We start from the raw sequence: 23,223 nt of genomic DNA on the forward strand, positions 1-23,223 counted from the left end.
AAAAACATTGTCAGCGCCCAGGAGCCTGTGGCCGCCGCGCTTAGCCCTCCGCCGGCGCTGCGACGCCCGCGTTCCAGAGTCCAGACAGACCCATTTCGCTTCACAAATTACGCAAACACGACACCCCCTTTGATTCAGAATGGCCTCTTGATTCTTCGCTTTGAAAATTCATAGGTAGCTAGCTGCTCCCTCCTTGCTCATGTGACGACGTGACACAATGTGTCGCCAAATGGAACCATTACCTATCGCTCAGGCCCGGCGGGAGACCGCACATGACTGCCGTCCAAACCCGGGGACGGGACACCCCCTTGTGTCGACCTTGCTTCTCAACGCCACTCGTAAAACAGAAACACGGACGCCCGCCGCTTGCACAGCCTCTGTGGAAACATCCGACTGCGTTATCTAAAGTCCGCTGCTACTTGCGATATTACCGTATCCGTCAGGTCGTGAAGTGGGGAATCGTTCATTTCTTCTTGCTCTGGTGCACCGTTTCGATAATCTTGTCGACAATCGATGGATCCGACAGCTGCATGCCAAGCATTAGTAAAAGAGCCGAGTCATCCGGAGCCGCGCGTACAACGAGCTTGGCTTGCGGAAAGGGTTCCAGTTGCTGAGTAAACTTACCGTTGAAGTGTCGCCAAGTTGGTCCTCCTCGCCAGCCAAGATCTTCCGCAAGATGCGGCGCATGATCTTGCCTGATCGCGTCTTGGGGAGATCTGGCACGACGAAGACAGCCTTGGGCGCGGCGAACGGGCCAATGGATTTCCGGACCTGCAGGATGAGGTCCTTCTTCGTTTGATCGTTCGAGCCATTGCCCTCCTTGAGCGCAACAAATGCATTGACCGCCTGGCCGGTAAGCTCGTCGTGGATGCCAACGACAGCGGCCTCAGCAACAGAGTCTGCGGACAGGTTAGCAGCTGTCTTTCATTGGTCGCAATGGTACTTACGATGCTCGATGAGGGCAGCCTCAATCTCGGCCGTCGACAGACGGTGACCCGAAACGTTCACGACATCATCGACACGGCCACGGATCCAGTAGTAGCCCTCGTGGTCACGGCCTGCACCATCGCCCGTGAAGTAGTACCCCTTGTACACGTTCAGGTAAGTATCCCTGTAACGCTTGTGGGCACCCCAGACGGTCCTTGCCATGCTGGGCCAGGGCTGCTTGAATGCCAGAACACCCTCAACATCGTTGCCGTGGATCTCCTCGCCGGACACAGGGTCAATGATAGCGGGCTCGATACCGAAGAAGGGAAGCGAAGCGCTACCGGGCTTGGTGGGGGTGATGCCGCCGAGCGGCGTGATAACGTGGGAGCCGGTCTCGGTCTGCCAGTACGTGTCGACGATGTGCGACTCCTCCTTACCGACAACCTCGAAGTACCACTTCCACACCTCGGACGCGATGGGCTCACCGACGGAGCCCAGCACTCTCAGGTTCTTCATCTGGTGCTTCACATGGTGGTCACCGGCACGCTTCAGCAATCTCAGCGCGGTGGGCGCAACGTAAAACTGCGTAACGCCATACTTCTCAACAACATCCCAGTAGCGGGAGAAGTCAGGGTAGGCAGGGGTACCCTCGAAGACAACCGTCGCGACACCGAGCAGCAGCGGCGCGTACACCACATACGTGTGGCCGGTAATCCAACCAACGTCACCACCGCAGAAGAAAACGTCGCTGGGGTGGATGTCGAAGACGTACTTGCCCGTCATCGCGGCGCCAAGCAGGTAGCCTGCAGTAGTGTGCATGACACCCTTGGGCTTTCCAGTCGAACCACTGGTGTAGAGCAGGAAGAGCGGGTCTTCCGAAGCCATGGGCTCGGGAGCAATGTAGGCCGGGTACTTCTCAACCTCCTCGTGCCACCAGTAGTCGCGGCCCTGGGTCCACGGCACCTCGGAGCCGGTGCGCTTGTACACCAAGCAGTGCGAGACGTCGGGGCACTGCTTCAGCGCCTCGTCCACGATCTTCTTGGTGCCAATAACCTTGCCACCGCGCCTGCCCTCGTCTGTGGTGATGATGACCTTGGACTTGGCGTCGACGATGCGGTCGCGCAGCGAGTCGGAGGAGAAGCCGGCGAAGATGACCGAGTGGACGGCGCCGATACGCGAGCAGGCGAGGAAGGAGATGAGAGCTTCGGGAATCATGGGCAGGTACAGCGCAACAGTGTCACCCTTCTGGACGCCCATCTGCTTCAGCACGTAGGCCAGCTTCGACACCTCGCGCAGCAGCTCGCTGTAGGTGATGGTGCGACCCTCATTGTACTCATCGGCCTCGTAGATGATGGCGGGCTTGTCGGGGGTCGCGATGGCATGGCGATCAACGCAGTTGTACGAGGCATTGAGGCGGCCCTCGAGGAACCAGGCGTTGTCGCCGTTGGCAAAGCTGCCGGAGTGGACGGTCTGGAAGTCGCGATCCCAAGTCAGAAGCTCGCGCGCCCGCTCCCCCCAGAACTTGTGCGGCTTCTCGATCGATTCCTTGTACAACTGCTTGTAGTGGTCAAGGTTGTCGAGGTGCGGTTTGCTCGGGTGCTTCCTGGCTTGGTTGTCAGCAGCGCGTTACCGCAGGAGCCGCGTCGCGTGAGCTCGCTCTCCGATGGGGAAAATGTCAAAGATGTTGAGAGGGGCCGAGCGCGGGGTCAAATCGCTGCCCCGCCGTTGGCCGAAACTCGGCCTTTGGCGTGGGCATGGCGGTTTCGGAGCTGCGCGTGGATGCATAGGTGGGCTACTCACTTGTGGAAGGCCTCTGGGATGTGGAAAGTGTCGACCTCGTGGGCCTCGGCCACGACGGGCTTGGTTGCGCCTTCGGACATAGCGCGTGAGTTGGGGCGGTGGAGGAGGGAGAAAGTGGTATGAGGACTAGGCTGGCGCCGGCGCTGGCGCGGTCTAAGCGGCTTGGTGTGTTGTCCGGCGAAGAGGGAGCGTAGGAGAGCGCTGGAGGACTGGTCGAAGGAGGAGGGGCGAGTGTGGTGGGGTTGCGCCGGCTTATGTAGGCGGCTGCAGAAGGATTTGGGCGGGCTGAGGGAGAAGCTTTGGGACAAGATCAATGGGGCGGGCGGCGCGTTTAAATGAGGCGCCGTGGCACGACGGTGGACACGCGCAGTGATTCGGGTAAGAGGAGCGCGGACAGGGTGGGTTGCAAAGGTGCAGGTGGGCTGGCGCAAGACTGGAGCTGCGGCGCGGACTCAAGCAGACGGAGATCTCTTGCGCAGAGCAGAATCTGGGGAAGCCGCGCCCTTATACATCAGGCAGCACTGGGCTCAGCTCGCTCCGCCGCGGCGAATGAGCACGTCTAGGGTCCGGATTGCAAGTCGTGAAGTGCGGGGGAAAGCTTGGGAGGATGGGCGTTCCCTTAGCCCGCGACGTGAAGGCACGCCAATCGCCTGCCCCAGACGTCACCAGGCCCGGCGCGGCACAGCGCAGGCGGTCTCGGCTCCCAGCCCATTTCCTCGGGTCGCGGGCCTCTGGCTGCGTGCGTCCAGCCATGCGATTCCTCTGCTCCGGCTGTGGCCAAGCTGCCACTGCTGCGCTCCGCCGCTGTCGCACCTCCGGCCCAAGGGCACGGCCGCAGCTACCCACTGCCTGCGCCCCACCATCCACCTGCACGCGCTTAAATTGCCGGATGCTTATTTCGCACGCTCCGCCAGTGGTGGTTGTCGTGGCCATGCCGCTGCCAGCAGGCCCTCTCCTCGGCCCAAGTTCGCGGCCGAGCGCCCATGGCCGGAGCCGCAGATGCGCGCCCTGCGGTTGGGACTGCGGTCGTCAGTCAATCATCAGGCCTGCGACGGCTGCAGTGCCGCTTCATCACAACCGCAGAGAAGGTCCCCACGGGCCTGCAGGCACCCTGCATTTTAGCTCGCTCCCAACCGTGCCGCTGATCCACACACCTCGGAGCTCCTAACTGATCCTTCTTCTAGCACAACATTTTGATTGAACGCGAGCTGTCGGCCCCCAACCGACGCGCAATTCAATTCAGCCGATCGCGACAGAACGCCCAGCATGCACGCACGGCGCTCGCAGAGAAGGCAAGCGGCACCTGCGCTCGGGCGTTCTGTGCATCTCCGCACCCCTGCTGCGTGCCGCGACTCGCGCTCTGCTCCCCTTCCAGCACAGCTTCTGCTATTGTGCATGATCTGCCCCGCGGAAGCGGGCAGTACTACTGTGGTAGACTGCGGCCCCTCTCCGCGTAGCACCAACGCACCACCTCAATAGAACCAAACCAACCCCGTGTGAGCGTGGCTCGACTCAGTCACCCCGGGGAGCACAAGGACCGAGACACAGAGATCAATTGCCTGGTTAAGGCGCAAATCAAGGGGCAACTGCGACGGCGACAGGGTACGGCGTAGCCAGGAATGGCGATGTACAGGCCGGTCGAGCCATGCTCACTAGCATAGGGCGTCGTTTGTGTTGCATCGGTCTGCTGTCGTGAGAGTCGCAAAGAAGAATTGTTGGGAGAAGCATGCACCAAAGCTTACTCTCGTCCGACCGGGGTAAGCTGCACGATCGCCACAGGTGCCTTCCATTGCCGCGCAGGTAGAAAAAACCGCATCGTTCCGCTGCCACCATCGCGCGACGTCGTGTGAGCGTGTGCGCATTGTTGCTTACTCGATGTCGGGGCACAGCGGATTGCAAAAGAATTGACCCGACCATGCCTCGTCAGAGATGTTACCTTACTTTCGTGGGTAGTGTCGGAGCGTCTATCTGCTTTGCATTATTTCTAATTCTACATCTACGTACATCTAGATCTCTGTCTGCTTCAACTGCCCTTTGCGGAATCGCAGCCAACCGCGTCGGCCCAGATAAGCAGAAGCAACTCGCCCGGCTTCGGACGACGGGAGCAACCTTAAAGCGGGACCTGCAATTGGCCTTCACGTGCTCACGTGGGCACTACCTATCGGCAGGACCCGGACACGTGGACAGCAGCACCGGGAGAGAGTTTAAAGGAAGACGCCAATAAAAGTATTCTCCAAGCGACGGGTATATGCAGAAAGGAATGCCCAATAAAGTCGACCCAGCCCTGAAACCGCGTCTTTTGATCATCCCAAGACACAAATAACAATGCCAAATATCCTCTCTGCTTTCCCTCGACAGCCCGTGTCCGTAGGTGATACCAAAACACCGGAGATAGTCATGTGCTTCCCCAGGTCCCTGCGCCCAGTCCAACGCCAACGCTAGAAAAATGCCCGCTCCACGAATGGAGAGTCGGTAATTTGAGATTGTCCCCCAATATCCCCCAGAGTTCCCCGAGCTCCATCCCCCAGACCCCGTTCCGAAAGGTCCCGTTCATCCGATTGCCATTTTTGGTTCATCCTCGGCACCCAACGCTTCCTTATTCGGTATCTTCGGCCGCCGCCGCATCGACGTCATCGCTGTCCCTTCTGCCGGAAACAGACCCCTGGCTCAGCTGCCTGACGTGCTTCTGCACGCTCTTATCGATCCTGCGATCCAGAAGCTGAACCAAACGCTCCGAGTACTGATCCAGCAGCTTCGCCATAGACGCCTCGTCTATTGTGTCACTCTTCGCCTCGCTCTTCGCTTCGTTCTTCGCCTCAGCCCTACCTTCCGACGAGGAAGAGTGCCTGATTTCCTTCCCCTTGTCCCCAAGAGCGCTCGATGTGATGCGCAATTCGCGTTCCAGCTCCTTCTGCGCCTCCGCAGGCAGCTTGTCCTGACTGGTCCCGAGCCTCTTCCTGAACAGCCTCAAACTCTTGCTCAGGTCGCTCGCAGCTGCGGCCAGACCAGACGAATCGCGCAAGTTCTGATTGCTGCGAGTTTTGGAGCGAGAGGACCCGAACGAGGGTCTGCGCAGCGTGTGATGCGAGCCCTTCGGGCTGTGGTGCGACACCTTGGGGCTGCCTGACGCAGCGTGAGCGTGCTTCAATGTCGGGCTTGGCGGCGAGGGCGATCGGTTGCTGCGGGCATGTCTCCGGCTGCTTGAACCGTGCGTCGAGTGTTGTTCTTTGGACACTGGGGAAGGGTCCAACTTCGGTGTGGAACCCCCGTGAAGCGACAGCTTGGACGACTTCTTGCGCAGTGAGCCCGTCGGAGATCTGCTGCCTGTGGGAGTGCCTGCCTCGTCGTCACCAGAACGCTGATACTTGGCGAGCTCGGATTGAGACAGGACACGCCTGATGGGTGGTCGGCTTGATAGCAGGTCCTTGCTCGGAGCCGAAACGCCCGCCAAGTCCATGTTCTTAGCAGCGTCATAGGAGGATGAACGCGAAAGTGGCGGCTTAAAGTCCAAGTTCCAGATGAAGATCGTGCCATCGACTGCGACGGTCACCAAACCCTTCTGGTCGGCATCACCTTCCCCGCCATTAAGGGAGATCAATGCAATGTCCGTAACACCTTCGGTGTGCCCCCAGTCACGGCCAAGGAGATTTCCGTTCTCCTCATAGATTCGGACAGACTTGTCGGTGCTGGACACACCGGCGATCACCCCCTGACCCCTCGAGTTGGTAAAATGCACTAGGTCAGAGAGGACCACAGCTTCACCACCGTCTGCATCCGCCGACTTGAAGGTGCCAACGAGTTGGCCTGAAGTGATATCGTACTTCTGAACCTGCCGGTCGGTGGTTGAAACCACAAGGACGTTGTCATTCTCCGCATCGAAGGCCATGGAGACGGGTGAAGTCTTCAGAGTGATGGTACGAGCGATGATGAATGCTTTCAAAACAGCCCCATCCTCTTCCCTAGTCATAAAGTCTCGCACGACCACCGTGCGGTCCGTGGAACAAGAAAGAAGGTGTGCTCCGTCCTTGGAGAAAAGGACGCCGGTGACGGCACTTGCATGCTCATCCAGAGTCTGCAGGAGATCCCAAGCGTCACCACTCTTTTGGAAGACTTGAACGGTCCGATCCCGTGCAGAGGTGACGATCAACGGGGTGTCACCCTCGTGGATCTCAATATCCGTGATCTCGCTTCCGTGAGCCTTCAGGCTGAAGGTGCACTTGCCGGTCTTGGCGTCGATGATGCTGATTTTGGAGTTAGGAGGGGTTGATAAATTGGGCGAGGAAGGAAACATACCTCAGGACGCCGTATCTGTCTCCAGTGGCGACGAAGCCGACATGAGGCGAAGGTTCAATGGTCCTAAGCTCGTTGACCTCTTCGCAATTCTCGAGCTGAGCCAAGTGCACTTTGATGTCACCCTTTTCGGTTCCGTCCGGAGCCCAGAATTTAATGAGGCCGTCTGCAGACCAAGTAACAAAAGATGCATCAAAAGAATTAGAGAGGGGAAGGGAGTGGACGCCCAACACAGCGTCACCCTGAGCGGGCAGCTGTTGGACAGTTTTGTTGGTGGATGTGTCACCATCCGTGCCAACTTCCAGAAGGCGGATAGCCTTCCTGGAGTCCACCGTCACCAAAAGATCGCCGATGGGTGCCATGGCGATGATGAAGGGTGACTCGTGGTGGAACTTAGGGCTCGTTGGCGATCGCGGGGGCGATCCAGGAGGTGACTCGTCTCGCGAAGTTGGCGAAGGGGGCGGTGCGGTATCGAGCAACTTGCTGATCTCCATGGTCGTCATGTCGCCATTGATACCAGCAATGTGCAAGATGCCGTTGGAATCAGCTGCCAGCGCTGAGATTCCAAAGTCCGCAGAAGCTACTTTGAACAGCCGTTGGGCGCGGTCCGAGTCATCAAGGAGGCAAACATCCCCTTTCTCCGTTGACACAAGTGCCTTTGTGTCAGACACGGTTACAATGGAGGTGAAGTTCTGTTCGACCAAGGAACCCAAGATGCAATTCCTTCCAGGAAGAGTAATGTTCTCCTCGCGATGCTTCGTCTTGCTTTGCACATGCTGCTCTGCCTCGTCAATGCGCCAGACTTTGGCGTGTCGCGTACCCACCAGGACGAGGCTGTTTCCAAGCCACGCCACCTTGTTGATGTGGTTTGTGCACCTGTTGCTTGCATGAAGAGTTGCCGCACCGGTGCGGGGGTTCAAGCTCCAGATATACAGGAAGCCATCATTTGCGGCGCCTAAACTGGCCAAGTACCTGCAGTCAGGGCTGAATGAGATGCACCGAACGCCGAACTTATGCTCGGATATGGTGGTGATGGGCGTCTCGGCCGGCGCGTCTGGGGCGGTGGAGAAGACCAAGATCCTGGGTTTGTATCCCGTCTAGGCCAGGGGTTAGCGTTCGGGTAGCCCCCCTTGATTCTGGCAGACCTCACCTCTCCGACGGCGATGTACTTCCCATCCGCGCTGAAGGCTACACATGTGGCAGCCTTTATGCGCTCTTTCGCTGACGATGACTTTCCACCTGGCGAATCAGCCCAATCTCCCGCGGCTGAACCATGTAAAGAGGCGCCTACACCGGCATCGCGCGAAGACACGGCCCCGCGATTGCGAGCATCATGAGATGCTGGGTTGCCGTAGGCCGACGAGGCCGTAAAGACGGCCTGGGTGGTGGGATGGGCGCGGAAGAATCGCTGGGTAACTCGGTGATCCTCGTCGATGGTGGCGACGACGGCGGCCGCACCCGCGGTGAAGGCGACTCGGCGTTCGTGGGGCAGGCTGTCGAAGGCGAGGGCGGAGCTAATGGTCGAACCGACAACCTGGCGCAGCGACAGCATGTCGTCGGACCGGCTCGGCTTGCTGAAGCTGGCTCTGAGGGTTCCGGATTTGCTAAAGGGCGAGGCGGCGGGGACAAGCCGGAAGGCAGGGTTCATAACTGTCTGATGGAGCGGTGAGTGCGCCATCCGGGACATGGTCCGTTCCGCGGTACAGCTCATACCAGGTGGATGTGGGTAACTGAATGCGGTGTGAATAGGCGCACAGCATCTCAGGACCCCACTTGTGCAGCCAGCAGCGTGCCTTCCTCCCCAATTGCTGTTGTTGTTGCGCGGCTGCGCTGGCGGAATGTGGCTCTGACTTGGCAGGAGGGGTGGGACGACGCGAAAAGGAAACGTAAGAGCGGCGGCAGGCGCGGTTTTCAGGCGGGGCGCGGCAGGCACGAAGAAGACGAAAACCGGAGACGGAAGGAAAAGTGTATAAGGAGCGACAAAGCTTGTTGGGTGGCGCCGCTGGCGCAGCTGGAGGCGGCGCGCCGTTTTCTGGAAACAATTGCGGAGCGCAGGCCGGCGTGAGCGCGTGGTGTTGGCCCTACAGGCCCTGCTTCAGGGGTCGCACGGGCCGCGAACAAAGAAAGAACACACCCCCGAAGCCTCCGCATTTTGCTGCGGCGATCATCATCATCGTCATTCATCGTCGCCTTCCCCGCTGGTGTTGCACCTGCAGCCCTATGTGCTGTACCACCGTCGAGCACCAGCTCACGCAGCTCTGCATGCACACGCAGCCTGCCTCGGCGTCCGCCACGCGACACCGCTGCACCGCAGGCTGTGCCGGTTTCGACTTTGTGTCATCCTGGAACCTCGGTTCAAAACGGCTAGCCGTGGCTCGCAGTGCAATTTCACCCCCACTGCGGCTGGGATTGTCCCTCGGTCAAGCAGCCCTTTCGTCATAGACTTACTCGCAACCGTCAGCCCGACACGTCGTCATTCATGATGTCTTTCTCTTGTTGTTGTCATGGTGACCTGCCAGCCATTGATGGCCAGCCTCTTTCTTTACTTGTAGTGGAGTGTCGGTATGGCCAAGAATGGCACATTGGAGCTAATTGCTAGCCGGACTTGGAGTGAAGTCAAAAGAAAAGAAGACGGAAAGGCCAATTTCCCGACCAATCTGTTAGCATGAACCAGAGCGTCGGGTCATAAATTCTCCAGATACTTTGCAGTACCTTACGGCGCAAGGCAGCCCCCGTCAATTCTCAACCTTCACAAGAGAAGAATGCATCTTGGCTTCAATGCTCTGGCTGCTTACACGCGTCCACCGGAGAAACACGCGACGATCCGCCAGGAATACAATGTTCATGCGGTCTGCATCCAGCCGGACAATAAGAACTCTATCCTTCACAGATTACTCCTGGAAGGGTCTTCTCGCGGTATTCGGCGCAATTCGTGCAACATCGAGATATCGAGTTCGGCTGCCTACGCAGGTCGAGTACAAAATCCTTTGTGGCCCGGTGTGGCCTCGATATGTGCCTGATCTGTATGTACGAGGTCCGTTTGCTGATATACCCGGATGGACGCCTGTAGTACTGGCGAACCGACGTCGTACAAAGTATAGGGCTTCGGAACGGAAAGCAGCAATGCCGTCATCCGGGGTATGACCAGGACGCCTCCCCGCGGCTGACATGCCCAATCAGGAAAGGCCGTGTCCGCGTACCTTCCTTCTCCGCAATCCTTCCACATGCATGCAACATCGCCAATTGCAACCCACTAGGGTCCCGTCCATTATAAAGCCGAAAGACCTCAATGACTCGACCCGCCCTCATCTTCCTGTGGCTTTGTCAACAGCAACATGCTACCACGGCTCCTTCCCTTCGGTTTAAGCATTGCGCTGTTCTGCGGAAGCAGCGGCGCCACAGTTGCCGCCAATGGTTCCTACGACTACATAGTTGTTGGCGGCGGGACTGCGGGGCTTGTCATCGCAAACAGGCTTTCCCAGGACTCGTCGGTCACAGTTGCTATCATAGAGGCTGGCGGCTCGGTCTTCAATGACCCGAGAGTCCAGAATACGACCTCCTACGGCCTCTCGCTCGGTACTGAGCTTGACTGGCAATACACCACTGTTCCGCAGAAATATGCCGCGAATGACAGTCAAGCCTACCATGCCGGGAAAGCCCTTGGTGGAACCAGCACCATCAATGGTATGACCGAGTCTAGTGTGGGAGAAACGGGCTCTCGTTTTGAGCATTTTGAAATAACTCACAGCCAGGCATGACATACATTCGATCCGAAACGGTCCAGATCGATGCCTGGGAGAAGCTCGGGAACAGCGGCTGGAACTGGGACTCACTTTACCCTTACTACAAGAAAAGCGAACATTTTGACCCGCCTACCCCGTCTCAGGCAGCTGACGGGGCAGCTTACAACCCCGAGTACCACGGTACTGATGGGCCTCTAGATGTCGGCTGGCAGTACGCTGCACCACAGCGAAACAACTCTGCCGCCATCATCAAGGCCACGTGGGAGAATGTCGGTATCCCGTACAACGAAGACGTTAACGGTGGCTATATGCGCGGATATAGTGTCTGGCCCTTCACCGTCAATGCAACCGCGAGCATCAGAGAAGACGCTGCGAGAGCGTACTACTATCCTGTCCAGGACCGGCCCAATCTGCACGTCTATTTGAATACCACGGCACTTCGACTGACATGGAGCGACGAGGAGGAGTATGGCGCTAATCTGGCTGCCTCGGGAGTAGAGGTCTCTTCCAGCATAGGAATCATCACAACCTTGAAGGCTGCAAAGGAAGTGGTGGTGTCTCTGGGAGCAACGCGAACCCCATGCTTCTTGGAGTACTCTGGTATTGGGAATCCTGCGTGAGTTTACCATACTTTGAATTTCGTCCCTGTAGAGTAGATTCTAACAACATAGCAGCATCTTGGAGAAATACTCCATTCCGGTCCGTGTACCTCTCCCCAGTGTTGGCGAGAACCTCCAAGACCAAACCAACGTCGTCGTAATGGGCGCCCTCAATCCCAACGACACAACCACCTTCCTTGACTACCCGCCCGAAGTCACCTACGCCACTCTCACGGACCTCTTCAACGCCTCCCGCCTCTCGACTCTCGAAGCCTCCGTCCGCGCCTCCATCCCTTCCTACGCCGCCCTCAACATTGCCAACAGCGGCAATCCCAACGCGACGCGCACGCAGCAATCCGCCCAAGAGCGCCTCCTCACCCAGCAAGCCGATCTCATCTTCGCCAACGCCGCCACCCTTCCACTCGCCGAGATCCTCACCGCGCCGACCAGCACCCCCGTCGCCGCCGCCATCATGCCCACCTGGGCCCTCCTGCCCTTCGGCCGCGGCAGCGTACACATCTCGTCCCCGTCGCCCGGCGCCGTCGGCGCCAACGCCAGCTCGCCAGCCATCAACCCCAATTTCTTCATGAACCCCTTCGACGCCATGGTGCAGGCTGCTGCGATGCGGTACGCGCGGCGCGCGCTGCACACGGCGCCGCTGGCGGGGTACGTCGTGGGCATGGCGCGGCCAACGGAGGAACAGGTGCCGCCGGACGACGACGATGACGACGATGCGGCGTGGCTGGAATGGGCCAAGAGCGTGTACGGCTCGAACGCGCATCCGGTGGGGACGGCGGCGATGATGAGTCGCGAGCTCGGAGGCGTGGTGGATGCCGAGCTGAGGGTGTACGGGACGAGCAATGTGCGCGTCGTCGATGCGAGCGTGCTTCCGTGGCAGACGTGTGGGCATCTGACGAGTACGATCTACGCGGTTGCGGAGAGAGCGAGCGATATCATTAGGGGGACGTTGAAGGGGGAGTGACTGCGTGCTTGGGGTGAGCTTCGATGACGAAATATTGTCCAGGTCTCATCTCAAGACTCAAGGGGCTGTAAAAGACACTTTCACTTTCCCACCTCTCTCTCAAAAGGCGTAGTCCATTGGGTACCTATGATTTGACTTCTTAGTGAACATGAAGGATACTGCACTCTTCGTGGGTGATTGAAGCCAACATCCAAGCGTAGATGTGAGTCGAAAAGCCGTCCAAATGCATCCAGATACAGGATCCAACTACTCATGAAGATAGGAAATACTGTTTATTCCCGGTGGGAAAGTTCGGAAAAGGGCAGCACAAAAGATGACTGTCGTCGCCGTTAGGTGCGCCGGCAGTTCTTAAATGCCGACTCAAGATCATGTTTGGGATCGGCGCTTGCATTGAGCAGCCCGAGCAAGTCGTGACGACAGACGTTTCAGGATGGAATGACGGGCCGTCGCTCCTCGACTCCCTCACCCCACCGTCAACCTCAGACGACACGACATCGACTTTACCCGTCTTTGAACCGGCCGGATGCCTCTTGCAGTCTCATCGCTGCTTGATCATGAGTGCCCGGGAATTTTTCCTGGTAAAATCCAATCCCGAAAGGTAGGTGCTTTTGAGCCGCGGTTCCCCTCTGCCTCCGGAAGGCGGCAATCGTTACTGTTCTTTGACCGGGCTTTAATCCTCCGCAACGCGGTCCGCCTTAGATAAAACAAGCTTCTCCACATCCTCACACAAGCTCCGGGAGATAAAAGCCACCAGTCCACTCGCATTCATCCGAAGCAAGAGCCACACGACGCCACGTCCTCCAGGAGCAGCGAGTCGCCCCCCAGAGCCGGGAGATGCAGTTATCGATTACAGGGCGCTAAATCAAAGGCGTCCTTCATGAAACTGTGTCAGAGCCTGCCCAGTCTCCTTGGGTTTCGACAAGCTTTCTTGCATGATGGCGCCCTGGCGGCGTCCTGTCGATCTCATAATTGTGGGGACCTTAGCCGGCTCTCCCTACCCCGGAGTCTGGTAGACGGGCCTGGTTATTTCGTTTATGCCTCCTGCGCCCACATGAGGCGCCGCATGAGATGGGGCCATGCCAGCATGAGTAGGTTCCGCATGCCGTGCGGCCCGCCGAGTTTCGAAACGTGCCGAGTATAAGAAGTGTCGTTTCTCCCCCTTGAGAACAGTTTCGTTTCTAGCAAGCGTCGGCACTTGAGAAGTCCTTCTATCGCTGAGCCTGGTTGCTCGTCTTTCGTTCTGGCCCAGAAAACATTCGTTATTCTTTCCCTGGCTGCCAGTTGATCTGACACTCGTTTCCCAATACCCATCTCTGCCCATCATGAAGTCCACCACCATTGCTGCCGCCGCCGCCCTCCTCTCGGCCTCGTCCGTGTTGGCCTTGCCCAGGAGCACCCTCCGCGTGTCCAACGATGTCGCCATCAACGCCGCCACGGGCTCGTCCAAGGTCAAGTTCGCAGGGCTGAACATCGCGGGCTTCGACTTCGGCTGCGGCACCGACGGCACCTGCACGCAGACGGCGCAGAACGCCACGGACCCCATGGCCGGCAACGACGCGCAGGGCCAGATGGACCACTTCGTGAAGGACGACGGGCTCAACGCGTTCCGGCTGCCGGTGGGCTGGCAGTACCTCGTGGGCCACCAGCTGGGCGGCGACCTCGACGAGGCCAACGCAGGCAAGTACGACACGCTCGTGCAGGGCTGCCTCAAGTCGGGCGCGGAGATGTGCATCGTCGACATCCACAACTACGCGCGGTGGAACGGGCAGATCGTGGGCCAGGGCGGGCCGACCAACGACCAGTTCGCGAAGCTGTGGAAGCAGCTGGCGACGAAGTACGCCGACAACACCAAGGTGGCCTTCGGCATCATGAACGAGCCGCACGACGTGCCCGACGTCGCCACCTGGGCCGACACGGTGCAGGCCGCCGTCACCGCCATCCGCAACGCTGGCGCGACCAGCCAGTACGTGCTGCTGCCCGGCAACGACTGGACCAGCGCCGCCACCTTCGTGTCCGACGGCTCCGCCGCCGCCCTGGCCAACGTCACCAACCCGGACGGCTCGACCGACAAGCTCATCTTCGACGTGCACAAGTACTCGGACAGCGACAACTCGGGCACCCACACCGAGTGCACCACCAACAACATCGACGACGCCTTCAGCCCGCTCGCCGACTGGCTGCGCTCCAACAAGCGCCTGGCCATCAACACCGAGAGCGGTGGCGGCAACACTGACTCCTGCGAGAAGCTCTACTGCCAGCAGATCGAGTTCCTGAAGTAAGTGCTCCCTTGAATCACTTCTCTCAAGAGGGATAAGACAAGAGAATGGAAACTGACATCCTTCCCAACAGCAAAAACGCCGACGTCTTCCTCGGCTACACTGCCTGGTCGGCCGGTGGCTTTGACGAAACGTACGAGCTGGTGCAGACTCCCATCAAGGGCTCCGACGGCACCTACACCGACAGGGCGCTTACCAAGAAGTGCACCGTTGGCGCGTGGAAGAGCGCGTGAACAGCGACGCCATGATGGACTTGTAAATAGACATGACGTGAATGTATCATTACGTTGGAAAGATGAAATTTTGATCCCTTTGCGAATGGAAGCGTCGGCCTTTCCTAGTGTCCCGCTCTGATGAGGTGCTGATGGCGGGTGCTGGAATGAGTGGAAGAAGATGGATGATGCTAACTCACATTCCAGCACCCGCCATCAGTGGAGCCCAATGCGGGGGCTTGAGTCAGCGCCGCACCATATTGAGCTCGGAGGTTATGAAACTTCCTGGAAGCCAGTAGGGATCTGTACCGGCTAAGGCCAACCTCTTGCATCCAGATCACGTCCTCATGCTACTCGACAGCATCCGTTTCCTTTAGCGGCTACCTCTCGACATCACAATCAACCTACCGAGAGGCGACCGAAGCAGTACGAGGAAGCGCTGAGAAGAAGAGATCATCAATCATCCATCTTCTTCCACTCATTCTAGCACCCGCCATCAGTGAAGGGCTCACTTGCTTGATTCTTTTGCTTCACCGCTCATCGCCCTTCCCAGCGTGCGCCGCCGCTGTTGGCAGGAGCGATCGACACGCGGGGGGGTATTTGACTGCTTCTTCCGCTCAGCGATACGACACCTACACATCACCACCTCAGCTAGGACCCTCACCATCACCGCCGCCGAACGCCCTCCGCCCTCGCCAGTCTTTTGGAACGTCTGATGCTCGCACGCGCGAGCTTAAGCGGATCGGAAACTGGTACTGGCTGGAGAAGTGGGGTTCGGAGTGGCGTTTGGCGATGACACCAACGGGCTGGCTATCAACTTCCAGTCAACTCGGCCTCCCGACCGACCAAGAAAAAAAAAGGCAAAACTGAAGCTGCTGCCGCAGGGAATTGAACCCAGATCTGACAGTACTGCGGCTAGCTACATGGGCGAGACCCCGCAAGATTCCCTAAGCCTGCCGTATGTGCAGTGGCGCTACAGAACGGAGACACGAGGGGCCATCTCCGTTTTTCGGTATCCGTACGCTTTAACCCTCAAGCGCTGCCTAGGAGTCGTGGGCGGTTCGTAAACCATTGAACCACGTAACCGTCATTAGCTGGATGGTAAGGGAAGCGGCGGAAACAAACTATATACCCCCGGCCCACTTTTCTGTTCTCACTCACCTTCCTTACATCGTCGCATGGATTGGGACCAACAGACCTGATGTTATCCATGCGAGCCCCCCTTAGAGAAGCGAAGCGTAGGCGGTGCTTACTGCTGGTGGTATTCGCTCGTCGCCGTCGCTGGTAGTGGTGTTGGCTCGCCGCCGCTGGTGGTAGTATTCGCTCGTCGCCTGTCCTGAGGCAGGACGCAGCTTCCTCAACAGCACTTGGGACGCCCAGCAAAACCGGCTGCCCTATGACGAATATTCATCACTTTATTTCGTCAATGTACCTATCCCCTCCCCAAAACACGCGATGCACGCTATCTTCTCTCCGCTCACTGTCCAGGTCTAAAATACACGACGCTTCTTTTTCCACTTCCCATCTTCCACTATCCAGCCCCACTCCCTGATGCCGAAACCAGCAGCCAGAAAACGGACGTTCGTCGCGCCACCATCTCCGTCCTAACCGATTCCTCCCCTTCACATCGCGACTGCGTCCCTACCTCCTCGCAGACGGCCACGAAGCACCTCCAGAAGCCGCAGCCGCGGCGGGCCGTACCCTCGCCGCCTCCTCCCCGGGCCCGACGTCGGCGGCGACGTTGAAGCCCCAGCTGCTCGTCTTCCTCCTGTTGCCGCGCTTGTCGCCGTACTGCTCGTCGAACTTGCGGATGGCCGTCAGGGTCGCCATGTCCTCGCTGATGCTCGCGCTGATCTCCTGCATCGCCTTTTCAAAGTGATGCGCCAGCAGCGTGCGCTTGGCCGGGTAGGGGTAGGGGATGGTTTCCGAGGGGGGCCGGAACGTGTGCTCGAGTTCGTGGTCGACGACACCTTTGGCCGCGTCGGCTGCTGAGCCATGTCCGTTGGTGGTGGCGGCGGCCTGTCCCTGCGCGCCATCATCTTTGCTTCCTTCCTCGGTCGCCGGTGGAGATGCGGCCGCGGCCGCGGCCACGGCTTCCTGATGCGCCCGGGCCGCAGCAACGTAGTCGTTTTCCTCGCGCACGCAGTTCAATGCCGCGGCGACGCACAGGTTCTTCAGATCAGAACCGGAGTAGAACGGCGTGTCCTTGGCCAGTTGGTCAAGCTTGATGGCGGGATCCAGCTGTTCGTCCTTCAAGTGAATCTTGAGAATGCTCTCCCTGTCCTTCTGCGTCGGCAAGTCCACGAGCAATCTCCGCGGCAACCGCCTCAAAACTGCCTCGTCCATGTCGAAGGGCCTGTTCGTGGCGACCATGATGAAGACGCTTAGATCGTTCATGCCGTCCCACTCCTTCAGGAACTGGTTGAGCACCTCGCGGTGGGATGTGCGGTGGCGAGAACCAGATCGGCTGCCGAACATGGCGTCGGCTTCGTCGATGAAGACCACGCAAGGCGAGAGCTTGCGTGCGAGCGAGAAGATGGCGCGAACGTTCTTCTCGCCCTCGCCTACGTACATGTCATACACCTCGCTACCACTGACTTCAAGTACCGTTGCGCCGCTTTCTTTGGCGACGGCCTTTGCGAGGAGCGTCTTGCCGGTGCCGGGAGGGCCATAGAGGAGTAGACCGGGGATCTTGTCGGTTGCAAGAACACCGTAGCTGAAAGCGTCGGGACGGAGAAGGGAGAGGGATGTCATGGTTTTCAAGGCGTCGGTAGTTTCTTCAGGGGCGTGGACGTCAGAGAAGGTGGTCTTGATGTTAGAGGGGTTGACGACTCCAAGAAGCAGCTTCTTTTCGTGCTTGTTTGCGGTCCGCTGGACCTTCTCCAGCTTAATGTCGGAGGCTGTTTTGATCGGCGTAGGTTTGCTGGCGGGTTGGGTTGCATGTTTAGGCTCGCCTTCTTTCTCTCGCTCGTTTGCCACCCAAGAGAACTTGACGTCGTCGCTCATGCGCAGCAGCAAGCCAGCAAAAATCACTAAATCCTTATTGAACTCCTGCCCTTCGCTAGCGGCTCGGTGCAGACCGATAGAAGTTTGCACGAGGCGATGGACCTCATGGAACGCGAGCACTCTAGACTTCCAATCGACTGCCGGCAAAACCCATGAATGGCGAAGCACGGACAATACGTTCTCTTTGCTTTCGGCGCCGGGATCCAGTCTCCGGATCATGTCCTGGATATGCCTGATATTGATTTGCTCGTTCCGCTTGCGCTCGGCCGTCTCGAATTCAAAGAAATCTGCCGGAAGACCATCTTTGAACATTTGATCGGAGTCGCGTCTCTCGCTCATGCTCCTCTGCACACCTATGGACGGCTTCAGCGAGACTGCGCCGAGAGGAACGACAATCGTTCTGAAGTAACTCTCCTCGTTCTCCGCTTGCAGGCTTCGTACAGCTGAGCGGGATAGTTCGGGGACGAGCTCGGCGGACGACGTGGTGCCAACGATCATAATTTCAGATCCCTCTTTCCTCCTGTTTTGAACCAGGTCAGTGATCTTGTCCAAGACTCGTGCCCCTTGGCGGGTGGCGATAAGTTCCTTGTAGTCGTTGATAAGTACGATTGTTCGCTGAGATGATGGAGGTGTTTGTGGGGTGCTTTTGTCGAGGGCCAATCGGAACAAGCCTCTCTCCCCAATAACGAGTGGCTCTGAAATGGCTGCCTCTTGATCTCCTTTTGTTTTCCGCGATTGCGGCTGATCCTTGCGATCATTTCGCTTGGTGGAAGTCGAGTCAAGCAAAGCATCCAGGTAGGCGCCAAGCTTCATATCATTCCATCGCGCTGTCTCTGGTGAGGAATCCCTCCCAAGTGGCGCGGCGGTGAATTCGGCCGCTCCCATAGCAGCATTCCGGCCCGTTGACCCTCGTGTAGATCCAGAAAACGCTTTGAAAAGGTCGTTGACATCCAGTTGCACTCCTTGTATGACAAAGGGCGCACTTCCCTTCTTGTTCCCTCTGGGAGCTGGCGACATACGACCACCTGCACTAGGCATGGGTTCTTCTTGTCCGTCCTCGGCTTCCTCCTCGGCCTCCATTTCATCGAATTCGTCTTCTTCCAGGTCGATGTCTGATTTTGGCCGATACGCCTCGTAGCCCAGAGATCGAAGGGAGTGGGCGTTGGGATCAGAGCCGTCTTCGAGATAATCTCCAACCAGCTCTGCGATATCCTGCGAGTCAATCTTGACGACGTCGGCTTGCAGATCAGCCGCGACATCGTCCACCAATTGGTCAAGACGTGCGATGCCACCTTCATGGGGCGCGTGAAGAAGGAGATTGGACTTCGCGGAGGGGAAAGATGATGCCAATTCAGGCTTGGCAGTAGCAAGACTGCCGGAAATGGCAGCGAGAACCTCAAGGTACAAGGCGAAATGGAGGCTCTTGTCGAGTGACGGAAGCTCATGTTCCGGTGTCGAGCCCTGAATTTTGGCGGTGTAGAGCTTATCCACATACTCCAAGATTTCCTCGTACCCAACCAGCGACTCCGCATGTATTTTCTCTTCGGCAGTCATCTCCAGCATTTTATACAAGCGTTCTGGAAGAGGCAACGCCAGTTTTGCTAACTCCTTCTCTTCGGAGTCTTTACCCACCCAGGAGAGACAGAGGCTCCCCCTACCTTCGGGCTTTGGCGGACCACCTCCGACAGCACTTCCGGCATTGTCTTGACAGTGTTCCCTATCCTCACGAATTGTGACGTTGTTGTGAAAGAAACGCTGCGGTATTTCAATGGGAGGGAAGTCCTCGGCCTGCTTTGTCCGGGACGAGCGCTTCAAGGCGGCTTGGTAGAGACGCCTTGCCTTGCGCGACTTCTCAGCCAGCACGGCGGGCGAGTCCTCGGCAGCCTCGACAGCTATGTCGGCGCCGACGTCATGCGGGGGGCTGTCGGCAGCAGGCGGTGAACCATTCGCAGCTTGGCCGGGCTTCCCATTGTCGTGCTCGGAGACGGAGGGCGTAGCAGGGTCGCGCGGCTCGTCGGGAGAGCCGTTGGAGGAGTAGAGGCGGGCGGAGCGGTGGAAAGTCCTCAGACGCGGCGGGAACCGTCGGCCGGCGATGACCTGGGCGGGGATTCTACGGGCAGCGCGCGCGGACCGCCATGTCACAGCATGCATCCGGGATGGGAGGCGCTCGGACGAGCTCGCGGGAGGCGAGACTCGTGTATTTGACTTGGGATGGGAGAGGAGGGAGGAAAGCGTGTAGGTGCAGAGGCGGCGAGCGATGCGGAAATGTTGGAGGACAAGCGGCGCCGAAGATGACAAACGCGTCAAAGGCGCCAAGCCCGCGCGCTGCAAACTCCGACCGGGCAACTTTTTTGTCCGCCCCAGTTTCTCTGCGCCCGCTCTGCTCCGCCATGGCTCCCGCTACGATGGAACTCGACACCATGGAGCTTGACCGCCCTGTTCTGCAGTCGCAATCCTCCACCGGCAAGGAACTCGCCGCGAAACCCTCGAAAGCGCCTACTTCGACCCACGACCGCGACGAAGCCGAGGCGAAAGCCCGTCTGCAGGTCGCCGAGAGCACATATGGCCGTGGTGGGGGAAAGCTCAAGCTCAAGAATATCAAAGACAAGAAGCTGCGCAACGAAGTAAGGCGGCAGGAGCAAAAACGCAAAGATGCTGCCCTCATGGCCCACGATGCCGAGATCCTGCTGGAAAACCAGAGCGGGTTTCTCGAGCCCGAGTCGGCGCTAGAGCGGACGTACAAAGTGCGCCAGGACGAGATCCGGGATGACATTGCGGTCGAGACGGCAAAGAAGGGCTTCGAGCTGAAACTGACCGACCTGGGACCGTACAAGGCCGACTACACGCGGAATGGGCGCGAACTGCTGCTCGCCGGGCGCAAGGGCCATATCGCAACCATGGACTGGCGCGATGGCAAGCTGGGCTGTGAGCTGCAGCTGGGCGAGACGGTGCGCGATGCGAAATGGCTGCACAACAACCAGAGCTTCGCCGTTGCCCAGAAGAAGTATGTCTACATCTACGACCACCAGGGAGTCGAGATCCACAAGCTTCAGAAGCACGTCGACGTTACCCACCTCGAATTTCTGCCCTACCACTTCCTTCTCGCAAGCATTGGGAACGCCGGTTACCTCAAGTACACCGACACGTCGACCGGTCAGATGGTCATCGAACTGCCAACAAGACAGGGGTCTCCTACAGCATTCGCGCAGAACCCATACAACGCCATACTACACGTCGGGCACCAGAACGGACAGGTTTCGCTATGGTCGCCCAATTCGTCGGACCCGCTGGTGAAGCTACTCGCCCACCGAGGCCCGGTGCGCAGTCTCGCCATGGATCGGGAAGGAAGATACATGGTCTCGACGGGCCAAGACATGAAGATGTCCGTCTGGGATATTCGAATGTTCAAGGAGGTCAACAACTATTTTGTTCGGCAGCCGGGGTCGTCGGTCGCCATTTCGGACAGGAACCTGACAGCGGTGGGCTGGGGTACGCAGGTGTCTGTTTGGCGCGGACTGTTTGACAAGGCGCTGGAGGATCAGCAGAAGGTGCAATCGCCGTACATGGCATGGGGTGGCGAGGGCAATGGGATCGAGCGCGTGAAGTGGTGCCCCTTCGAAGATATCCTGGGCGTTTCGCACAGCAAGGGCTTCAGCAGCATCATCGTGCCCGGCGCGGGAGAGCCCAACTTCGACGCTCTCGAGGTGAACCCTTACGAGAACACCAAGCAGCGGCAGGAGGCCGAGGTCAGGCAGCTGCTTAACAAACTGCAGCCTGAAATGATCTCGCTCAATCCCAACTTCGTTGGCGATGTGGATCTGGCATCGGCCGAGACTCGTCGCAGGGAGAAGGATCTGGATGCCAAGCCGGAGGATATCGTGGAGAAACTGAAGAACCGGGGCCGGGGAAGAAACGGTGCGCTGAGGAAATACCTGCGGAAGAGGGGGCAGAAGAACGTGATTGATGAGAAGAGAATGAAGCTGCAGCAGGCACTGAAAGAGCAGAACAAGAGAGAACAGGCCGGGCTGCAGAGGGACAAGGAGAAGTACGGGCCGGCGCTATCAAGATTCGCGCGGAAGGGTGCTTGAAAACAAAAACACGGGCGTCTGGGAGGTCTAAAAGCATAGGTTGGCGTTCACGGTCGGCAGAATGGAGGGGAATGCGATACCTCAGTACTTTCGAATTGTATTGGTCTGCTGCTCTTCTTGTTGGTCTCAGCTTGAACGAGTCGTGCAACTCGGACCAGGATTTTGGCCCCGAAAGAAGCGATGAAGTGAAGGCAACAGCCGTCAGGTCGGCAGGCGGCCGTTGGAAGGATGCAGGCAGCTTCGTTAATGACGTTGCCGAGGTTGGCTGTGCTCGAGGACAAGACGGTATTCTTAGCGATGAGACAGGCCGGGGCGCCTGTCACCGCGCAACCACCCAGCGAATGCTGACGACGCCGGCGCGTCGGGGAGATCAGCAGGGCCGCGGGCCAGATAAGCCTTCTTCACATCTGGAAGCGGGTGTGACCGGATTTCTTCACGGCATTGCTCAGCTCCCGAAGCCCTGACGAGGCCGTGGTGTGGAGGACGTTGGGGGCCAACCACACCGCACCAATCCTGCAGGATCGCGCTCCCGTATTTCCGGCACCCAATCACCACCAACATACTACACTTGAGTCAGGCCAATCTCATTCGCTTATCCGCGTGCTATTTGCAGTTCTCCCTTCGACTCCAGGCCAAGCCATCTCCACGTGCGCTGCCGGCGGCTCTGCGGTGTTGGGCCCTGAGGCTTTGCCGAGCACCGCTCTGTCGTTGCCCCATGCTCCGATCAAAGAGCCACACTCTGCCCCGTCTTGACTTGACAGGGAGAACTGTTAGAGTTGGACTGCGATTGCCGACCTCCGGCCAACTCACCCAAAACAGAACACCCTTTTCCAAGCCGGGACATTCCATCTGAAGCGCAATAGCATCGCATTGCTGACGCGTAGATCTGTGCTGGACCCTATCTCTACACCTGATCTGGAAAAAACGTACCGAACTTCTGCTTACTGAGGGCGAAAATGCATGCGGAGCTCAGCCCTGCGTGAGCAACGTTGCTCCATGTCAGAGTACTGACTCGCCAGACCATCTGGGCACACGGAGCCAGCCATCGACCCCGAATGGACCTGCAGATCAGCCGCGAAGGCCTCGCTTTGGCCTCGCTTCTGCCCCGGCCTCCTGTCCTGTGACTGTGCTGCCTCATCGCCACAACCCGCTTGACCATCGATCCTTGGGGCTAGCTATTCCACCAGAAATACTTTTGGCTGCGTCATATTACTACCATGCACGGAACGGACGGGGAGAAGACTGTTGGATAGACACACATAGCATAAATATGACTTGACCGTCTGCTCGACCATCACTC

General features: G+C 58.4%; 6 protein-coding genes across 6 annotated transcripts; 3 read left to right on the top strand and 3 right to left on the bottom strand.

Moving 5' to 3' along the window:
- Positions 1-463: 463 nt before the first annotated feature.
- ACS2 (acetyl-coenzyme A synthetase 2) lies at positions 464-2,807 on the bottom strand (the record flags this gene model as incomplete). The annotated part of the gene is made up of 4 exons (XM_066777706.1): positions 464-526; positions 625-899; positions 948-2,530; positions 2,728-2,807. The coding sequence occupies 4 exons, from the start codon at positions 2,805-2,807 to the stop codon at positions 464-466; spliced, it is 2,001 nt and encodes a 666-aa protein (XP_066631801.1).
- A 2,516-nt stretch (positions 2,808-5,323) lies between these two features.
- On the bottom strand, positions 5,324-8,665 carry SLS55_006277 (uncharacterized protein; the record flags this gene model as incomplete). The annotated part of the gene is made up of 3 exons (XM_066777707.1): positions 5,324-6,968; positions 7,021-8,114; positions 8,168-8,665. The coding sequence occupies 3 exons, from the start codon at positions 8,663-8,665 to the stop codon at positions 5,324-5,326; spliced, it is 3,237 nt and encodes a 1,078-aa protein (XP_066631802.1).
- A 1,687-nt stretch (positions 8,666-10,352) lies between these two features.
- On the top strand, positions 10,353-12,341 carry SLS55_006278 (uncharacterized protein; the record flags this gene model as incomplete). The annotated part of the gene is made up of 4 exons (XM_066777708.1): positions 10,353-10,451; positions 10,500-10,701; positions 10,770-11,376; positions 11,435-12,341. The coding sequence occupies 4 exons, from the start codon at positions 10,353-10,355 to the stop codon at positions 12,339-12,341; spliced, it is 1,815 nt and encodes a 604-aa protein (XP_066631803.1).
- Positions 12,342-13,663: 1,322 nt separating this feature from the next.
- EGL2 (Endoglucanase EG-II) lies at positions 13,664-14,850 on the top strand (the record flags this gene model as incomplete). Its single annotated transcript, XM_066777709.1, has 2 exons — positions 13,664-14,616; positions 14,691-14,850. 2 exons carry the CDS (start codon positions 13,664-13,666, stop codon positions 14,848-14,850), a joined length of 1,113 nt encoding a protein of 370 aa, XP_066631804.1.
- A 1,620-nt stretch (positions 14,851-16,470) lies between these two features.
- SLS55_006280 (uncharacterized protein) lies at positions 16,471-19,986 on the bottom strand (the record flags this gene model as incomplete). Its single annotated transcript, XM_066777710.1, has 1 exon — positions 16,471-19,986. One exon carries the CDS (start codon positions 19,984-19,986, stop codon positions 16,471-16,473), a length of 3,516 nt encoding a protein of 1,171 aa, XP_066631805.1.
- Positions 19,987-20,225: 239 nt separating this feature from the next.
- Positions 20,226-21,923, top strand: utp7 (putative U3 small nucleolar RNA-associated protein 7; the record flags this gene model as incomplete). Its single annotated transcript, XM_066777711.1, has 1 exon — positions 20,226-21,923. The coding sequence occupies one exon, from the start codon at positions 20,226-20,228 to the stop codon at positions 21,921-21,923; it is 1,698 nt and encodes a 565-aa protein (XP_066631806.1).
- Positions 21,924-23,223: the final 1,300 nt, after the last annotated feature.

Source organism: Diplodia seriata (assembly GCF_021436955.1).
Source record: "Diplodia seriata strain FDS-637 chromosome Unknown scaffold_6, whole genome shotgun sequence".
In the NCBI taxonomy this organism is placed as follows: Eukaryota; Fungi; Ascomycota; class Dothideomycetes; order Botryosphaeriales; family Botryosphaeriaceae; genus Diplodia; species Diplodia seriata.